The sequence below is a fragment of the Hippocampus guttulatus genome, chromosome 4, assembly GCF_054856545.1.
Source record: "Hippocampus guttulatus isolate MCC_2025c chromosome 4, RoL_Hgut_1.0, whole genome shotgun sequence".
Lineage (NCBI taxonomy): Eukaryota > Metazoa > Chordata > Actinopteri > Syngnathiformes > Syngnathidae > Hippocampus > Hippocampus guttulatus.
The window spans coordinates 13,465,746-13,486,719 of NC_141264.1; the positions used below are offsets into that span (position 1 = coordinate 13,465,746).

General features: G+C 43.9%; 1 protein-coding gene across 3 annotated transcripts in view; it reads right to left on the minus strand.

The window, feature by feature from the left end:
- Positions 1 to 20,974, minus strand: part of nup93 (nucleoporin 93) — a 28,607-nt gene that overhangs the window by 6,439 nt on the left and 1,194 nt on the right. For 2 of the 3 annotated variants that reach the window (XM_086109378.1, XM_086109376.1), the window contains exons 2-12: positions 20,766 to 20,948; positions 20,331 to 20,448; positions 11,085 to 11,147; positions 9,310 to 9,438; positions 8,286 to 8,360; positions 3,788 to 3,880; positions 3,563 to 3,702; positions 3,297 to 3,429; positions 1,631 to 1,788; positions 1,326 to 1,491; positions 689 to 782 (exon numbers count right to left, since the gene is read on the minus strand). In XM_086109378.1, coding sequence (XP_085965504.1) covers positions 689 to 782; positions 1,326 to 1,491; positions 1,631 to 1,788; positions 3,297 to 3,429; positions 3,563 to 3,702; positions 3,788 to 3,880; positions 8,286 to 8,360; positions 9,310 to 9,438; positions 11,085 to 11,147; positions 20,331 to 20,448; positions 20,766 to 20,944 — 1,348 coding nt within the window. In that variant the 5' untranslated portion in view covers positions 20,945 to 20,948. Of the gene's footprint in view, positions 1 to 688; positions 783 to 1,325; positions 1,492 to 1,630; positions 1,789 to 3,296; positions 3,430 to 3,562; positions 3,703 to 3,787; positions 3,881 to 8,285; positions 8,361 to 9,309; positions 9,439 to 11,084; positions 11,148 to 15,173; positions 16,102 to 20,330; positions 20,449 to 20,765; positions 20,949 to 20,974 lie in introns of those variants that run through there. The other variant, XM_086109379.1, reaches the window with a different exon arrangement.

The following is a 20,974-nucleotide window of genomic DNA, read 5'->3' on the forward strand; positions in this document are numbered from 1 at the left end:
AATGCAGCACGATCATTGTGCAAAGACAGCCAAGGGAGAAAACCGTGATGTCTTTTTTTTTGGGGGGGGGGGGGTCACAGACACATGGGTAGTTCCTTTTCAAACAAGTTTAGGAATGTTTGATGACAAAGTTTCCTGACAGTTGAAGTTGTCTGTCACTTGTGAGCTTGCTGAAAGACTAAGAGCAGCTCAGTACGGTCGAAACGGGTCTTTCTCATCATCACTGATGGAATACAATTTATGCTCAAAAGATCTACATAGCTGGCTACATCCAGCGACTAACAATGCTGTCTGGGAAGTTAACTCAATATTTAAGATGGTTTTACCAATCTATTTGAAAGGTTTTAATTAATTAATAAACAAATAAGTTTGTTGTTTGATTATTATAAGCTTGACAGATTTTAACTGTAAGATTATTATTTTATTTGACATATTAAAAGGCATCTGGCAGGAATCCCAACAAGTCTTCTTGTGAAGCCTATGGATTCGGATTCAGTTTTAGATTGGTTACTGACCTTTGATTTTACACGATATCCATCCGGTCATTAACGAGGTCAAGCAAAAGCAAATAGATTCGGTTTGTAAGTTTACTGCCTTTTTCTACAATGTTGCAAAATAAAAATGACAAAAAATAAAATAAAAAATACAGCTTCACAGTTGATCTGCAGTTCTGTGAAAGACTGCGTACCATAGTCCTCCAGTAGTTGTTTCTGTAGCTGTGGCAAGGTCAGTCGGTCCTGAGGTGAGCTGCTGCCATCATCATCGAAACAGACCTGATTCAGCTGCAAGGAGAAAGAATGATGCAAGAGTCATTCAGATGAGAGTAGATAGCGACTCGAGAAACAGAATAACACTTGCATTATAAGTTTTTTACATTGGGAGCAAGCTTCTGTTTATGGGTATGCTGAGAACAATTTCACCAACAAAGATTTGAAACATTCACTCATTCATTTTACGATCCGCTTATCCTCACAAGGGTCGCGGGGGGTGCCGGAACCTATCCCAGCCGTCTTCGGGCAGGAGGCAGGGGACACCCTGAACCGGTTGCCAGCCAATCGCACGGCACACAGAGACGAACAGCCATCCACACGCACACTCACACCTAAGGACAATTTAGAGTGTTCAATCAGCCTGCCATGCATGTTTTTGGAATGTGGGAGGAAACCGGAGTACCCGGAGAAAACCCACGCAGGCCCGGGGAGAACATGCAAACTCCATACAGGGAGGCTGGAGCTGGAATTGAACCCGGTGCCTTTGCACTGTGAGGTCGACGCGCTAACCACTGGGACACCGGGCTGCCCAGATTTGAAACAGACATACTTTACCTTTAGCCATAGATAGTCTTCCGTCTTGTCCGCCACCTCCCCATGGCTATCGCTGACGTCACATTTCCCAATGAGGCAGTAAACAGCTCGCTTGTAGGGATCGGCACTGTTCCTCAGTACTCTGCGGTAGTGGAGACGAAGCTTGTTCTCCGAAGTCGGGGAAAGGCTAAACGACAAAGAAAGAACAGATGAACTCCATGAAGAGTATTCTATTACAAGTAAAACTCCAACGAAATGTGTGCATCTTTGTGTGTGTGTGTGTGTGTGTGTGTGTGTAAACATTAAAACAAATAAAAAATTCTCACCGTCTGTCTGGGCTGTTTGCGTACTCCTGAAACCAGGTCTTGAAGTCTCCCAGCTGGTGTTGCACTCGATTGACTACGTGCATGGCTGCATTCAAGTCTCCACAACGTAGACAGTAGTAGATCACAGCCCACAATGGGTGGCCTTCTATCTCACCATCCTGTTGTATGAGCAGACGTGAGGGTTAATGCATTGCAACAAACTGGAAAAAAAAGCTCCACTTTCCAGTAAGCTGCATATCAAATCTTTTTGTGGCTTTTTTTTGTAAACAACACTTGCATTGGTGTAGTGTTGGCAATGAGGACAATTTAAAAAAGAACAAAACAGGGAAAAAAAAACTGTCTCTGTCAAAGGCCATCATTGCGTATGACCAAATCTTCATGGAGAAGCGAAAGCAGGCGAAACAACAACAAGGAGAGGATTTACCACCAAATAATTTGAGTAAATTTGTTACTTAAGAAGTATCAAACTGGTAACCGTTTGCATTAATACTCAATACTAGGGCTGTGTGATAGGGCTAAAATTGAATGTCTCTGTATTTTTTCCAGATGTCTCGATAACCATATTACTAGGGGTTTAGTGGAAAACTAAGCATTTTTTTAAAGAAACAAACTATCAATCCAAAGGGATGCATAAAGTGTAGTTTTTTTAACTTATTGAATGAACACTATCAGCAAAGTCAGCAATATATTACATATAATTAAATTCACATTGTACTGCAACTGTGCTTTAATGATAAATAGTAATTTTATGCTACAACAGAAGTGTTTGTTCTGTTTGCGTGCGTGCGTGTGTATTAACTGCATCAACATGTGTGTTGTTCTGTATCAATTTGTCCAGGCACGACTGTAGTCCAGATGAGCAGTTCAGAATGTGGATGGATGTATGGTGTGGCTTGAGGAAAAAAAGTTAACTACTCACCCCCGCACATGGAGATGCCTGTGTATGCACTGATGCAGTACATGGCGATGTGATTGTGTGGACTTCCCAGTGATATGAACTATGCCTGGATCGTGTTTTGAGGGTCCCCATACAATATTTTATATTGTATAACTTTTTATTAATCCACAAAAAGATGGTGGCAGTCAACGGAAATAGGATGCAGACCGCGCCACACCGGCCCATTCAACTGAACAGACCGGCAAGGTGTGTGGGCTGCTCGTACATTTTTACAAGTTCTGGTATTTTAGCCACTGGTAATTTTGAACTTATAAATATGGTCACATAATGTTCGAAAACACAATGTGTGTGTACCGTCCGTATATACTTGACAGTGACCACGACAGAGGATTTCTTTTAATGTGTGCTGTCTAGGCAGTAGCGGCTATAGTCGTTACTCAATTTTTCAGTGCTGTTTATACAATATTTTTGTTATCCACTGCTCGTGCTCTCTCTCAATTTACATTATGTGTTGTAAATGTGTACTATTGTTTTAAAAGTCTTTCTGAAGACCTTAAAATGATGTGCAGGAAATCTATAAAAAGATGGCGAGGGCTGTATTAAAATATGGTATTTCTATGTTGAAGATTTTCACTTATTATGGCGATTTGCGGTAGGGTTCCAGAACGTAGTCCCCAAATGGGGGAAGTGGGGATTACGGTACACACATAGCAAAACGAGTTACAGGAATTCTAGGACTGTATGTTGCAGATTCAAAGCGTGAATTACCTGCATGCCAGGCAGGGGACCGGGTAGCTTGATGTTAAGAAAACTGCGTACAAGCTGGTACGTTCCCGGCACCCCTCCCAGGTGGGCCTGATGAAGGTTTCCGAACACAGTCACCATGGTATAATTTTTATAACTGTAAGATAGGAGACACAAGCCACAGTAAAACCACAATAACCTTAGCCAGCTGCATATTCACATTGAATTTAGCGACGACATCATCATTAAAACTTTCTTAATTAGAGTGAGAAGTGAATACAGAAGCTCGCCTATTCTCTAGGAAGCCGAGTGCCTGCCGCACAAATGCCATTTGCATCTCAATTGAAGTGCGACTCTTCAGCGTATCTTTGGCAGGAACCAGCAAAACATCGGTCATCTGTTTCACCATGAGCCACAGGTCTGACACATTCTAGAGGGAAGATGGCAGCTAATGAGAAATGCCTGCATCCAAAACTGCAAAGAGTAATATTTAATTTGCAGTTACATGATATTACCTTGTCGTCCAAGCTTTCTGCTACAGATGCACATAAATCTCCCAGATTCGGCTGAATATGACCATTCACAATCTTCTCGTTGAAAATGTAGATCTAAAACAGGACATGACGGTTACAAATAAACAAATAAAAACAGAGATTACATACCCAGCAGACAGGAAAATGCTCAGTCATAAAAAAATTATTGCCACATTTGAAATCATGCCGTAAATATTTTTTAAAAAGCCTACCATTCCATCTTCAGCTTCCAGACTAAAGGCAAACATTATGACCATCGAGTGAAATGGTTGACAACAAAAAACAACAAGAAGACAATTACAATGCTGACGAGGTCTTCAAAAAAGATGACGAAAACTAGACAAATGATGCTGCATGCAATGTGTCGACACATAGTGTGAGATGCAGAACAAACAGAACAGGAGAAGGTCAGAGTGGATAGCAAAGAAAGATAGCCAACAGGAGAGAGAGAATTTACCCACAATGCTCCTCTGCTCCCTCATCAATCGATAATATTTGATCTGTCTTCCTGTGACCTCATTTCTATTTAATGATCAGGCATGGGTGCATTTAAATGTAATCCACATTATGTTTGAATTCAGATTGACATATTTATTACAAAATCAGTAGATGATGGAATCTTCTACCGCTTATCCGGGGCCGGGTCGCGGGGGCAACAGCTTTAGCAGGGAAGCCCAGACTTCCCTCTCCCTAGCTACTTCTTCCAGCTCTCCCCGGGGGATCCCGAGGCGTTCCCAGGCCAGCTGGGTGACATAGTCACTCCAGCGTGTCCTGGGTCTTCCTCGGGGTCTCCTCCCGGTGGGACATGCCTGGAACACCTCACCAGGGAGGCGTTCAGGAGGCATCCGAATCAGATGCCCAAGCCACCTCATCTGGCTCCTCTCGATGTGGAGGAGAAGCGGCTCGACTCTGAGCCCCTCCCGGATGACCGAGCTTCTCACCTTATCTCTAAGGGAGAGCCCGGACACCCTGCGGAGAAAACTCATTTCGGCCGCTTGTATCCGGGATCTCGTTCTTTCGGTCACGACCCATAGCTCGTGACCATAGATGAGGGTTGGAACGTAGATCGACCGGTAAATTGAGAGCTTCGCCCTTTGGCTCAGCTCCTTCTTCACCACGACAGACCGATACAACGTCCGCATCACAGCAGACGCTGCACCGATCCGCCTGTCGATCTCTCGCTCCCTCCTGCCCTCACTCGTGAACAAGACCCCAAGATACTTAAACTCCTCCACTTGGGGCAAGATCTCTCCCCCGACCCGGAGGGGGCACTCCACCCTTTTCCGACTGAGGACCATGGTTTCAGATTTGGAGGTGCTGATTTTCATCCCAACCGCTTCACACTCGGCTGCGAAACGCTCCAGTGAGAGTTGGAGAGCCCCGTTTGAAGGAGCCAACAGCAGCACATCATCTGCAAAAAGCAGGGATGCAATACTGAGGCCACCAAAACGGGCGCCCTCAACGCTTCGGCTGCGCCTAGAAATTCTGTCCATAAAGATTATGAACAGAATCGGCGACAAAGGGCAGCCTTGGCGGAGTCCTACCCTCACTGGAAACGATTCCGACTTACTGCCGGCAATGCGAACCAAACTCTGACATCGGTGGTATAGTGACCGAATAGCCCGTATCAGGGGGTTCGGTACCCCATACCCACGAAGCACCCCCCACAGAACTCCCCGAGGGACACGGTCAAACGCCTTCTCCAAGTCCACAAAACACATGTAGACTGGTTGGGCGAATTCCCACATACCCTCGAGGACCCTGCTAAGGGTGTAGAGCTGGTCCACTGTTCCACGGCCGGGACGAAAACCACACTGCTCCTCCTCAATCTGAGGCTCGACTTCCTGACGGACCCTCCTCTCCAGCACCCCTGAATAGACCTTACCAGGGAGGCTGAGGAGTGTGATCCCTCTGTAGTTGGAACACACCCTCCGGTCCCCCTTTTTAAAAAGAGGGACTACCACCCCGGTCTGCCAATCCAGAGGCACTCTCCCCGTTGACCACGCGATGTTGCAGAGGCGTGTCAACCAGGACAGCCCCACAACATCCAGAGCCTTGAGGAACTCCGGGCGGATCTCATCCACCCCTGGGGCCCTGCCACCGAGGAGCTTTTTAACCACATCGGTGACTTCAACCACAGAGATAGGAGAGCCCACCTCAGGGTCCTCAGACTCTGCTTCCTCCAAGGAAGACGTGTTGGTGGAGTTGAGGAGGTCTTCGAAGTACTCTGCCCACCGGTTCACAACGTCCCGAGTCGGCAGTGCCCCATCCCCACTGTACACAGTGTTAGTGGTGCACTGCTTCCCCCTCCTGAGACGTCGGATGGTGGACCAGAATTTCCTCGAAGCCGTCCGGAAGTCGGCTTCCATGGCCTCACCGAACTCTTACCACGCTCGGGTTTTTGCCTCGGCGACCACCGAAGCTGCGTTCCGCTTGGCCAGTCGATACCCGTCAGCTGCCTCTGGGGTCCCACAGGCCATAAAGGCTCGATAGGACTCCTTCTTCAGCTTGACGGCATCCCTTACTGCTGGTATGTCCCCCGTCTCCCCCGGAACATGGGAAAAGCTCTGTCGGAGGTGGGAGTTGAAACTCCTTCTGACAGGGGATTCCGCCAGATGCTCCCAACAAACCCTCACAATACGTTTGGGTCTGCCAGGACGGACCGGCATCTTCCCCCACCATCGGAGCCTACTCACCACCAGGTGGTGATCAGTTGACAGCTCCGCCCCTCTCTTCACCCGAGTGTCCAAAACATGCGGCCGCAAATCCGATGATACAACCACAAGGTCGATCATCGAACTACGGCCCAGGGTGTCCTGGTGCCAAGTGCACATATGGACACCCTTATGTTTGAACAAGGTGTTCGTTATGGACAGTCCGTGACGAGCACAGAAGTCCAATAACAAAACACCACTCGAGTTCTGATCGGGGGGGCCGTTCCTCCCAATCACGCCCCTCCAGGTCTCACTGTCATTGCCCACGTGAGCATTGAAGTCCCCCAGCAGAACAAGGGAGTCCCCAGCAGGAGTACTCTCCAGCACACCCTCCAAGGACTCCAAAAAGGGTGGGTATGCTGAGCTGCCGTTTGGTGCATATGCACAAACAACAGTCAGGACCCGTCCCCCCACCCGAAGGCGGAGGGAAGCAACCCTCTCGTCTACCGGTGTGAACCCCAATGTACAGGCACTGAGCCGGGGGGCAATGAGTATGCCCACACCTGCTCTGCGCCTCTCACCATGAGCAACTCCAGAGTGGAAGAGAGTCCAACCCCTCTCGAGAGAACTAGTACCAGAACCCAGGCTGTGTGTGGAGGCAAGTCCGACTATATCCAGTCGGAACTTCTCTACCTCACACACCAGCTCGGGCTCCTTCCCTGCCAGAGAGGTGACATTCCATGTCCCAAGAGCTAGCTTCTGCAGCCGAGGATCGGACCGCCAGGGTCCATGAGAAGGTGAGACCATGAGAAGGGGGACCCACGTTGCCTCTTCGGGCTGAGCCCGGCCGGGCCCCATGGGTGTAGGCCCGGCCACCAGGCGCTTGCCAACGAGCCCCACCTCCAGGCCTGGCTCCAGAGGGGGGCCCCGGTGACCCGCGTCCGGGCAAGGGAAACTGAGTGCCATCGATTTTATCTATCATAAGGGGCTTTGTGAGCCGTGCTTTGTCTGGTCCCTCACCTAGGACCTGTTTGCCATGGGTGACCCTGCCAGGGGCATAAAGCCCCAGACAACTTAGCTCCTAGGATCATTGGGACACACAAACCCCTCCACCACGGTAAGGTGACGGCTCACGGAGAGGAGATGATGGAATGGATACAACAAATTCCTCTTGATATTAACAGCCCACATAATCTCAATAAGTAGGGATATACCGCCAATAAGCGTGTTCAACAAACAAACAAAAAAAAAACGAGAGCTGGCTCTCAAAAAGGGGTAAACATTCACTAATAGGTGAATCTGCAGGTGCCAAACCATGAGTACGGGGGGGTCTACTGTATATTATTATTCTTATTTTAAATTATGTCACTTTACCCAAAGACTATTAAAAAAGAGGTACTCTAGATAAAATGGTTGTAATATCTATATATATATATTTTTTTTTTTTGGGGGGGGGGGACTCTTCATCACATCTTGTTTTATTTCGAACCCATTGTGGTGGTGTTAAAGGGCTATATTATAAAAACTCACAGGGCGGTTAATGTGTAAGCATTATGCACATTGGCATCAACATTTTAGAAAAAAAAAAACATATATATATACCTGTATATACCGGTATACAGTATATCCTTCAGAATATATATCTGTTTAATAATGTGTACTGATTAGAGCGAAAACGATCATTTCTTTAATTTTTAAAATAGTCAATCGAGAATCTAAATGTACATCATGTGAATTTGAGTTTTGCCGTTGTGACCCAAAGAGGAATGATATTGCTTGTTCTAACAAAACCAGGTCGTCCCATGATTTCCACTAAGTTGACTCACCTGACGCCCGTAGGCCACCTCCACGCTGTCCAAAGCACTCCTTCCTGGTGCTGTTACTTCACTCACAAAGCTGGGCTACAACAAAAACAGTGACAACCAACTGTTTACGCTCCACAGATGTACAGAATCTTTTTGATGTATGAGAGAGAGAGAGAGAGAGAGAGAGAGAGATACAAATAGATATATTGAATATATATATATATATATATATATATATATGTGTGTGTATATATATATCTGTTATGTGTTGTGTTTATTATTTTACTTTATGTTAACTGTTTTGTTAAGCCCTTTGTTACAGCTGCAGCTGTTGTGAAAGCGCTATATAAATCAGGATGTATTGTATTATATATATCTATACACATCTTTTGGTGGTGTTACTGTTGTTTTTAATTGATAAAAATCGAAAAGTCTTCAGCCAGTTGGCAAGTTTTCGGCAACAGTTGTAATTCTGTTGTTCAATGATCCTGCTGCTGTACAGTAATGCATATCTTTTTCCTGCTAAGACTGATTACCGGACACAATTTCTTAACGATGAATTAAAATTATAAATTTAAAAAAAAGTTCTAAACTTAATACCGGTGCAAACAGTTTGTCAGAAATAGGTTAAACATAGCTAGGGTGAAGCTAAGAAATGCTCTCACAGATATTACGTATTGAGAACAAAAAACAAAAGATGTTTTTTGAACCTGCTATATTAAACCGTTGAGAAACCGGTCTTCAAACGTGTGAAATACACCAAAAATAGACACAATTCCTTTTGTCTTCATTATTTATAAGTAGGAGGTGGACGTGGCATTCTATTTTGGGAAAAGCTCTTTTTTCATGATAGACACAAGTTAAAAAAAAAAAACGGGTCTTCATACAAAAGACAATGACTTCAATCTGTCATGTTTTAGCAGCTTTGTGCTCTGCAAAACAGCAACAATAATTTGCCTACACAGTATGTGAGCAGTAAGGACACACATTTCATTTTTATTACAAATGTGAAGGCTAATGAGGCTTTGGGGTTCAAGTCTTGTACCTCCACATCTTGACTGAAGTCGAGGGCGTCCTCTCCTGCTCCAAGGAGAGTGTGCAACACTCTCTGCTTCACCTGCTCCCACTGGACCAGCATGGACTCACGATGGTACTCTTCAGCCAGGAGGAATGTCTGAAACATGCATCCCCTCACTTTAGTTATAGAGTTAAATGTGTCAAATCACACATGAGCGTGCTGGAATGGAAGGAAACAACGGACCTGTGTTTATTACTTATCATTTTCCTGGTACAATTTGTGCGGATATCTTACATGGCCTAGTCTTGAATGCAACATTAATATTCCTGTACAAGAAGTCAACTTGGCTACACATGCAGACCACCATGCATATGCTCAGTCAAAGCTAGCTCGAGACTCAAGTAGAGCTTGTGAAAGCCCATCAGGACTCGTCTATTTTAACCCTCCACAGAGACGCGAGGTGAGATAATGGGAACATTAGATAATTAAATCCTTCCTATCTCTAGCCCAGGGAGATCCCAATCTGGACTGGAGCCCCCATTTACCAAGTTAAATTGGTCACCACCTGAATCTCTCAGCTTTTCTTTTACACATTTCAGCATAAGGCTGCAGCAACATGCAAGCGTAACACATGAACTCAATGCTAATTTAGTGTGAAGGTCTCCATCATGTATGTAAATTGTCCACCAGATAACACTTTTCAGCGAGAGTACGGATATGATAGGATCATATCAAGGGAGCTTCAAACCTGGCGGAATGTTGAACATTACCAATAGCAAATGCAGATTTTTTTAAAAACGGTTTTGATTAACTGATTATTTAAATTGGCTAGGTAGTGAAAGGAGCGTTAAGCATTATAGCCATCCATTATCCGAACCGCATGCTGCAGTCTATCCCTACTGTCTTCAGGCATTTTTTTGTGGGGGGGGGGGGGGGGGGGGTTCACCCTAAACTGGTTGCCTGCCAATCGCAGCGCACACAGACAAATAATCATTCACACTCACAATCACACCGAGGGACAATGTAGAGTGTTCCATTAACCTGCCATGAATGTTTTTGGAATGTGGGAGGAAACAGGAGTACCCGGAGAAAACCCAAGCAGGCACGGGGAGAACATGCAAACTCCACACAGGAAGGCTGGAATGGATACCCGAACCTCTGCACTGTGAGACGGACGTGCCGTCCAGGTGTAAGCATTATATTTTGTCATAAATCCTGTGAGACACTTTCTTTAACAGTGGGGTTTGGGATGTAGACATCTGTAGGGGAATGTAATGCAAGCTTTCTTTTATGCATTTATAGAGCATTTTGTTTCAACCCCTCACATAGTTTTTTCCTGCTCTCACAGGGAACTGGGGAAATAATGGGAACGACAACTAATTAAAGGCTGGGCCTATTAGATCTGCTCATCAGGGAAGCCATTTGAAAACCATTCCCTGCAGAGTTGCACCAGAAGGACGTTTCGATCACAGCCAGCAGACATGAGAAAAAGAGTGTTTTTCTGAGTGTTCTTGTGGTCAGAACGCATCAGAGTTTAACTCGATGTTCAATAAAAAACAAACAAACAAACAAATGAACGGATTTGTCAATCCAGGCATGACAGTATTAAAACGGCAGTATTAAAGCTGTTATTTCTAATTTCAGAAACTATTTTGTCATGTCAACATCTCATAATCTAAGATCACTTAGCCCTGCTAATTTCCAAGGTGCTTTATCTGAATTCCCACTTCGGCCTGTCACATATCTCAAGCTCTTTTCTTGACCCGAGCAGAAATCAGAAACACTTGAACGCAGGCACTGACCCTGCGGCGAGATTCCTCGATGGCGGACAGCAGGGCGTTGTCCCTCTCGTTCTTCAAGAAGCCCTGTGCAGAGATGCGAAGGCAGCCGTAGAAGGCCAAGCAAGCCAAGTGAGTCGGAGAGAGGAGGAAAAACGGAGAATTACATTTTAGCGTGGCTGGACAAAATAATGAGACAAAATAAAAAATGTAACTTATTGTACAGGGAATATGTGAATACTTCTACAGGGAGAAATTTAGCAGACATTTTACTCTGCAGGAGACAAGTCGCTGCTTATCAAGCATGTGGTGGGATTAGTGAAACCTACAGTTGCTATTTCATACAGATGAAACGGCAAGCGTTTGCACTCCGAGCTGTGCTAATTCTCCACACGCCATTTTGCAATGAGACAGCAATCAGCATAGACTCCATTTTGACATCTTCACAAAATGGATTCCGCTGCAAGACATCTCTCCCTCTCCCGCGGCTCTCCCTCAGAAACCTGTACCTGCATCCAACTTGACATGTTTTCAAGACAAACTTAGCAATCACAAGAGTGTTCGTTTGCAAGTTGCCCTTACGTAACAAATGCTGCATGCAGATGCGTATCAGGCAGCACTCGGAAAACGCAAAAGGAAAGAAAGTCAGTGACCACAGCCGAGCATATGGAGCGGCCATTTTGAGAAAGCATCAAAATGGCAGGTAGCTGATGTGCTTTGTCCTCGGAAAGTGAGCAGAACTGTGAGCCACTGGCTGGGGTTCACTATGAAAAACATCTTGGCAGGCAAATCTAAGCTGAATTGGCTTTTTTTCTAATATGGACCTTGTAAACCACACCAATGAAAAGTAGAATGTTATTTTCCCAAGCACACAAGAAATAACTTTGGGGAGGTGTATAATTAATTCACCAATAAGAATTCTGTCAAATGTGTGGAATTGATTTTTGCAGCATTTTACAGCTCAATATAACTCATATAGTACATTACATTATCTTGGAAACAGGCATTGAGAAAATTCAGAAAACACTTTGCCCATCCACTGAAAATATTTTGAAATGACAAACGATTGTATGAAAATTTCCTCGGTACTGACTGCCTCGGATCACAATTACTGGACGTAACACAATGAGACCATCAGCCTGATGACTCACTTGAAAGTGATCTAACTCCTTTCTGATCACGGCGTACTGGTATTTGAAGGAATGATTCATGGATATTCTGCATCAGACGGCTACAGTACAAGGGATGTCATTCTCACCAAAGACTGCTCGGAAGCCATAAACACAAATATTTGCCATTAGTCATTGGTCAATATAAGAACTCAGGCTCAACGCGTTTCAAATGTTATGATTCTTCATCGAGAACAAACTGCTTTACTTATAAAGGTAACCAGTGGTAACACACCGAATGAACCCCACTCTTGCTTTGTTACATAAATACAATGAGTCATTTAAAAAAAAAAGTGCTAGTCAAATGAACAAACGCGTCAACGTTGGCTGAACCAAACTGAAGAGACAAAGACACACGTCTGGGCGATTTTTTTATTGGCTTCGCCTTTATTTTGTCACAGTTTTTCAGTCACTGAAATCAATAGATCTGCATCAGGGATATAAATTGCTTCTTCTCCTGAAATGCCCGGAGAACGGCTGTAGTTTTCTGAATTTATGTACTATAACCGAACACCTTGAGGCCTGATGGAAGAGGCCATCATGTGACCGCTGTCACATCATAGCTTATCTATTGAATAATCATGCCATTTTGGGTGCTATTTGCTCTTCGGTCTACGACAGACTGTATCATCTTGGTTGCCAAGACGGATACGACAGCTATTCTTGAAGCTTGAAGAAGAGAGGATGGCCGCTTCCAGGCAAATAAGCACTCGTGGCCTCCCATTTCCTCTCTCATCACCTCTCTTGTGTACCATATAAAAGCCACCTGCTGGTTAATTTTCCGACCATTCGTGACATCGCTTCTTTGTCCTATATCTCGCGCTCATGCCAGTGCATTCCTCAGACTCCCCTCTACCTCATAAAACTCAGAATACAAGCAATTTTACAGTCAATGACTGGATTGTCAAAAAATAAATGTAATCCTCATAATGCAGGTCAGCAACTTCACCAAGATTTTTATTCATGACCCATAATTTACTAACAACAGTTCTTCCGATGCAATTTTTTTTAACATAATTTGTTTTCCAATAAGTAAGCAACCTCTGCTGATTGTTGGATTTTATGGAGTCCTTGCATCCCAATGCCTTTGACTGATCGTTGAGATTTTTACAATTCACTGACATTGTGCTCTGTATTTCCAATTTGTCGTGAAGCGAACCATGGCTAAATCGTAACAGAATCTAGACAATTTTAACTTGCTTTAAAAAAGGAGCCAGTCCATGTAATGTCCTGATAAAAAATGAGATACACTTTGGCGAGACAGTCTTTATTTAAAAACCACTCTAGTTTTATCACCGTCTTTGTGTCTGGGAGCTATCTAATTATTATTCCTGGAATTGTTGGAAGAGAAAATTATACATCTCTTACAGAAACAGGCAGTGTGAGAAGAGCTGCTCATTCGGCCAGAATCTTAAACAGCAGTGACACATTGAGAAACAGAGTTGTATCTCTGCTGCATTCCTACCTCAAATGAACTGCAATAAGAAGCAGAACCATTTTTCCGTGCGGTGGTTTTGACGCCAGCTCAATTCGCGATACCAAAGACTCCACCGACAAGACATTTTTGGTGCCAAATGCATACTGACAACATAGCCCTTAGCAGCGACCAAAAGCACCATTGCTCTGATATGAATGCTTTGTCCTAGTTAAAAACAGTTCAACAAAAGACAATAAGAACTGAGGGTTTGTGTTTCATGTGCGGAACGTGGGAAATTGGTTTTAAAATAATCCAACAAACAGTTACAAGGCATTTATATCATGTATGATTTGGTCAGTACATGATGGCTGAGAGTGACATGCCAGTCAGCCTCAGTCAGTCTAAGACTGAGCAGTTGAGAGACTACTGATGCTTCGATTCTACCACATGTTCAGGCTCAAACTGTCAAATCAAGCCAATATATAGATCAAGTCAAATTGTAGAAAAGAAGGAAAACATATGAAGAAACATATTTGACAATTGTCAAATGGTCAACATGTTATTTAGGGTGGTTAAAGATGTATGCTTTTTTTGGATGCCCCACCCTTAGATTGTGCATCCTCGGAGACCTGCCAACCACAGAGAACAGACACAGCCTATGGACAATAAAAGCCCAGAAGCTTGACTAGCACAACCACAGGAGAAAAAAAAAGCGTTGGTGTGTAAGGACATTATGCGGTTGGATGCTATTTAAATCAATAAAAAATACAACAGATGGAAGTTTTGGACATTCTGTACATTTACCGCAGAGTTTGGGAATCGGTGATAGACATCTCAACACTTTTTCTTAATTGTAGGGAAAAAGTGATGCGTTCTCACATTTGTTAACAGACAGATTGGTGTTCAATGCGCCAGCTCATACAGGCCTTCTTCATTCATAGATAGTACAGTCTGCACCTAAAAGCGGCCTATTGGCACTTTGAAGGGAAATTCAAGACGAAATGCGTTACAAGGATTTTAATGATATGAACTATGGTATGAGAACAGCGTTTAAGAGTTAAAAGAAGGGAGGGCACCACAGTCCCTGTGTGTGGCATCATGACAGTGAGAGCATGAGGTTTTCTGCGCTCACTTGCCATGACACAAAGAGCTGACCAGTGCCCTAAGTGTGCAAGGAACAAACCACACACGACACTTTCCGGTTGGATAATCATCCACCTACATTTGCAGATAGCATATGCAAGTACATAATTTGATTTTATTGTCACCCAACATTTTCTGTCAATTACATTTTAATTACCTTGACGTTATATTGCATTTGTCAATGATCAATAATGTAATATTTGCAAAGGAAAGAGCAAGGAAGACAGACAGAAGAGGTTGTGTGTGTGTGTGTGTGTGTGTGTGTGTGTGTGTGTGTGTGTGTGTGTGTGTGTGTGTGTGTGTGTGTGTGTGTGTGTGTGTGTGAGACAAAGCAGATACCTGTCTCATAGTGTGTGCGTAGATTCATGTGTGGGCAATACTCACTCATGCTCAGTGGCTGCCTGGCAGAAAACAGGACATGTTTGAACGTAGAAGAATATAAAAAAAATGTTTCTTTTCTTTGTCTCTGCCAGGGTTTCTGGGCTTTGACAACACAGGAAAGACCAGCGTCGCCCTTCGGTTTCTTCATCCCTGAGTTTCTTCATCCCATGTCAGGAAGGGCCACGGCGGCGACAGTGGCCGCCATTCTGGGGCGTTTTCCCCATGCCCTGTCTGGCCGGCATGGCAGTGCGCCTACAGCCCTTTCCTGCCTGAAAGTAGGGCACTGACGATGAACCTCGGAGAAGCGCGTGCAAGTGGCACATCGAGACTCACTGGAGGTGGTTTTATTGTCAGAGGGCCATACCAATTGTAACGGCAGACAGAGGGGGGATGTATGGGAAGGAACTATGGATTCATACAGGGTATCTGTTCATACCGTCAGCTGACTCCCCCCTCCCTCAGCCACATATCCATGCTCTCGTTCACACTCCCTCACTTCATCTAAGCGTCGCTGACAGCCCTCTGCCTCCTACTTTCGTCCATCCCACTCATTTTCTTCCTTTTTTATCCATCTATGTTTCCTTTCTTCCCATTCCCTCTCCTTCCTCCCTTTTCTCAATGCAATTACAGTAATGGATTTCCCCCTCTTGTTTGATGGCTTCCGACATCCTGCCTCGAAATGAGGCTAATCGTGCTCTTAAGGGTCATGTTTAGTTAATGAAGGGCTTCTGAGTTACATGGGGGCACACAAAGCCAACATGTTACTCTTCACACTACTTGAAGTCACACTCATCCACAGCGGCATATGGCATAGCTGTAGTCGTATGTGCAAGCCAGCACAAACTGCACGTGCCGCACATGCACATTCATTCATAATACCGGGAAGAGTGTAGAAGCGAGTGTAACCGACCGTCCCTGACACATATACACACATGCAATGCATCTGACACACATGAAGCACGCACGCGCGCGCGCGCACACACACACACACGCGCATACACACACACACACACACGCGCGCATACACACACACACACACACACACACACACACACACACACACACACACAGTGTCGCTATGTTCATAGAGCGCCGCAGACACTCTGTGCTCAGCCAACTGGATTCGCTGCCATCACTGCTGAAGGATGAGTGTATATGTAAAAAGCCGGTGGGGGTGGAGATGGTGAGGGCACAGGACGGGAAACGATGCAAATGGAATAAAAGGAGAGAAAAAAATCAAGAAATGGAACGAGGTTATAGAAAAAAGGAGAGTCAGCAAACAAGAAAATCGTGAGGGGCAAATATGGGCCAGGGATAAGTGAGATGAGGACACAGAGATGCAATGAATTGCGGTGGGACGCCATTTTTCCGCACCAGCAAGGCTCTCAGCTTTCCACGCCTTATGTTTCACTATTCTATCCATTTATCGGGTGCGCCACATTTCCTCATTTTTCTAAATTCCTCTATCGTCTTAACTTCTTTATCTGCAACTAGTATACGATTTGATGGCATAAAGAACTATGCAGCGTGGTCATCCAAAAAACAAAACTGAATTTGAAGAATGTGATTTGAAGGGAGATCATCCAACATCACCCAGTCTGAACCACAGGGTGTGATTAGACAAAGAACTCACATACAATTTATAGCCTTCATTTAACCCTAACAAGCCGTATTTTCGCCACTGGCATGGCACGCATCATTATCGGTATTTACAGTAATTCACAAATAGGCATACACATATAATGATGAATTTTGTTTTAAATCGCTATACATATACTAGGGAGTGGAGAGTATAGTAATTTTGTTAAGTGACGAAGCGGCTGTCTTGATCATCCATATGTATGTGCATTTTGGCTGCTAAGCCTACCCATTTTACTATTTCATCAACTGGTAGGCCAATTCATGACATTATGAATTTCGTCAAGTATTGTTTGAAATCAGGGCCAGTGCCAATTCTGGCAGGGCTACCACCCTAAAAAGGCGTAATGTTGGACCCTACCAGAGTCTTTCAACTGTGATGTAGACATGATATAAATTGTGCTGACATTTTTTTTTCTTTCTTTGTTTTTTTAAAATTCGGGGTTGAATTCCAACTGTACAACTTCGGAGATTGTCCTGTATATAACACAACTAAGGAGAAATTAACTAAATCAAATGTTCCCGTTGAACCTGAAGTTTTTCATCGAAACATATTTTTGACACAAACAAGCAAATAAGTAGCCAACACTTTAAATCCGTACTCTGGGACTCTGAAACGGTACGGCTTCCTTCAGTCACATCCTTTTTAATTTGTGTTCACTCAAACGGAAACACCATTTACACAGTAATTCTCTTGGTGTATTTATGTGTGTTTCACAGGAACCACAGCAGCATGTATGAGGTCACTCAAGCCTGACATACTGGGTCGAGCATGTACAAACCTGCAGAGACATGCAACGTTCACATTTACTTTGATGAATTGTATATCTAAACCATCCATACCATCTAACAAAGAAAGAGATGGTCTGGATTTTTTTTTGTTTTTTTGCCATTCATACATGAATATCAACAGACCTATTATGTGTAGTTGCTACTTCTTGAGGTGTCATGGATTTCACGAGCAGTAACCAGCAGGAGGGTGATTATTGTCAAAGCAGGCTGCTAACAATTCAGGAGGCATTGTTGAACAATCATAAATCTACATCTTGAAGCACTTATATCGGGCTGTGAAATTGTATTTGCTCCCTTCCTGATTTCTGTGTTCTTTGCATATTTATTGCATACAAAGGTTTCAGTCCATCTAACCAATTTTAATGTCACACAGCGATTACCCAATGAAATTCAAAATGCAGTTTCTAAATCCCAATTGAATTCATTAAGGCACAATAAAAAATCCCAAACTACATGTCCTGTGTGAAAAAGAAGAAGTAAAGGTTTTGGAGTGGCCATTCAAAGTCCAGATTTAAATCCAATTGAGATGCTGTCATGTGACCTTGATGCTAGAAAGCCCTCCAATATGGCGAAGTTGAAGAAATTCTGCAAAGAAGAATAGGCCAAAATTCCTCCACAGCGATGTGAAAGACTCATCACCAATTAACGCAAATGCTTGATTTCAGTCATTGCTGCCAAGAGTGGCACAGCCCATTATTAAATTCAGAGGGCAATTAATTTTTCACATAGGGACACACAGGTTTGGATTTTTTGGGGTCTAAATAAAGTAAATTGGCATTTAGAAACTACATTTTTGTATTTACTTGGGTTGTCTCTGTGTGATTCCTAAATTGGTTTGATGAATTGAATCTTTGTGTGTGATAAATAGGCAAATCCATTGCGGCACGCAATGCATTCTGGGAATCAAGAAAGACATGTTTTCAACAATATATTTGCAGTCGACCCTGCTATTCCTGGGGAATAGGGACCAGGCGGGACCACCAATTTTTAACTTCATCAGCAATCTGTACTTTTTTCCTGTCCAAAACGGACTTTTGTTCAAATAAAAAAAGAAGAAAAAAAATTCTGGTTGCAACTTCTCTCAAGTACACAACTTGCTATCAACCACACTCCTGCCCTGCATCATTTCTATGCTTCATAAATTATCATCCAATGACTTTAGTGGACATTGTTATGTGATTGTAACGGTTTTGCTAGCCATCTTCCTGTAAACTGCTTGCTAAAGTGAAGTCGTGGTTTGCCTCCACATAAAGAGGAAAATATTCCAGCCAATTTGATTGTGTGTGTGTGTGTGTGTGTGTGTGTGTGTGTACATATATACTCCCATGCTGGTAAAAGCTAAGTGCACTCGCAGTCAATCTGCTGGTCAAAAGCACCCGGGCTAATTTACATCCGGTGTGCCAAGAGGAGAGAAAGACTGAAGTGGGGAGAGGAAAACAAAAAACACTGTAGGAAAAGAATGAAATTGGATCAGAGGGTTCTGAGAAGGACAAACAAAAGTAAATACAGTCTGACATGAACATTTGAAGTTGTGTCAAATGGATTATTAGAATGACATTTACTGGCCAAGTTTGTAAAAAATACACAAGGGATTTACTTTCCCAGTTACAACCCATCCAGAGGAACATGAACAAAACAGTCACCAACAGAGGGAGACAAAACAGGGAGCCTGGCGCTTGGCTCACTCCCGATATCTGAGAGATGAAGAGGGAAGCAAGATGTAAGGGTACTAGAGGTGCAACAATAAATGAATTAGTCAGCAACTATAGTGATCCCTTGCTATTTCGTGGTTCGTTTATCGCGGCTTCAGTGCATCGCGGATTTTTTCCATACATATTCATTTTTTAAAAAATGATTTTTTCTCATATACATGGAGTACAGTACTGTATATGTTGCTCTATGTGAGTCGCTGTTGTTTTGCAGCTTCTCGGGGACCGTTTGCGGACTTAAAAAAAAAGTTTATTGGTCGCTACTTCGCGGATTTTCGTTTATCGCGGATGGTTTTGGTCCCAATTAATCGCGATAAACGAGGGATTACTGTAATCAATAATCAGATTAATAGAAAATAATTTGGGATTTTCAATTAGTCGTTTAGATCCCTTTTTAAATGTCAAATTGTCCAAACCCTCAGAATTTCAGCTTCTAAACAGTAAATATTCTCCAATTCCTGGAGTTCTTCATGAAAGCAGACTTGGGTTGAATTAAAATAAAACATTTACTTTTACTTCACAGCTACAAACTTGTGACTTGTAGCCCAAATTATATGGTAAATCATTCATTCATTCATTCATCTTCCGTACCGCTTGATCCTCACTAGGGTCGCGGGGGGTGCTGGAGCCTAGTGAGGATCAAGCGGTACGGAAGACCTACTGCCACCTGGGCAGTAGGCAGGGGACACCCTGAATCGGTTGCCAGCCAATCGCAGGGCACACAGAGACCAACAACCATCCGCGCTCACACTCACACCTAGGGACAATTTAGAGTGTTCAAACAGCCTGCCACGCATGTTTTTGGAATGTGGGAGGAAACCGGAGCACCCGGGGAAAACCCACGCAGGCCCGGGGAGAACATGCAAACTCCACACAGGGAGGCCGGAGTTGGAATCGAACCCGGTACCTCTGCACTGTGAAGCCGACGTGCTAACCACTGGACTACCGGGCTGCCCCATGGTAAATCATATGAATGATTAATTATGTGAAGTGGTGAAACAGACTCTCAATTGAATCCTACCTGTATGTCAGTGTCTTTAACTGGCTCCAAGGGCTCAAAGGTAGTAGCCGCACTTAAACTCTCCAGTCGTTGAGAAATATGGAATATGTCCAAACCTCTGGAACCCAGGAGGATCGACCTGAAATATGGATTGAGGAAATTGCCCATGAATGAATATGATAGCGGGATTCAACCAAGATTACTATGTCTTAGCCTGGTTTCTAAGAGAAGGTGTAACAGACTTTGCTGGACATCTCCGTTAAATTTGTGACTGTGGTGTCAGTCAGCCAAGTTAAAATTAACATGTTTACTTATATTAGACTGAAACATTTATTAAGTAGAGAAGTTATGCAGAAAAATATGTTGGGAAAATTAATGAATGCATCACATGAAACAATGTCAAAAGGTAATTTACCTGTAGCTACGTTTAAGTTAATAAGCAGTCAAATTCCTTACGCTTTTACATCGGCAGCATCCTGCGATGTTCGGGTGAGTGTGCGTGACCGAAGTCTCTCCCCTGCCTGTTGGATCTCCTGAAGGTTCCTCTCAACATGTGGCAGCTCTGACACAGCCTCTGTTTCAGCAGCCAGCTGCTCGGCCTGCTGCAGCAGCTCCCCGAATCCCTCGGCATCCATGCCTCTGTAGAGTGGAATGAATGCAAAAAG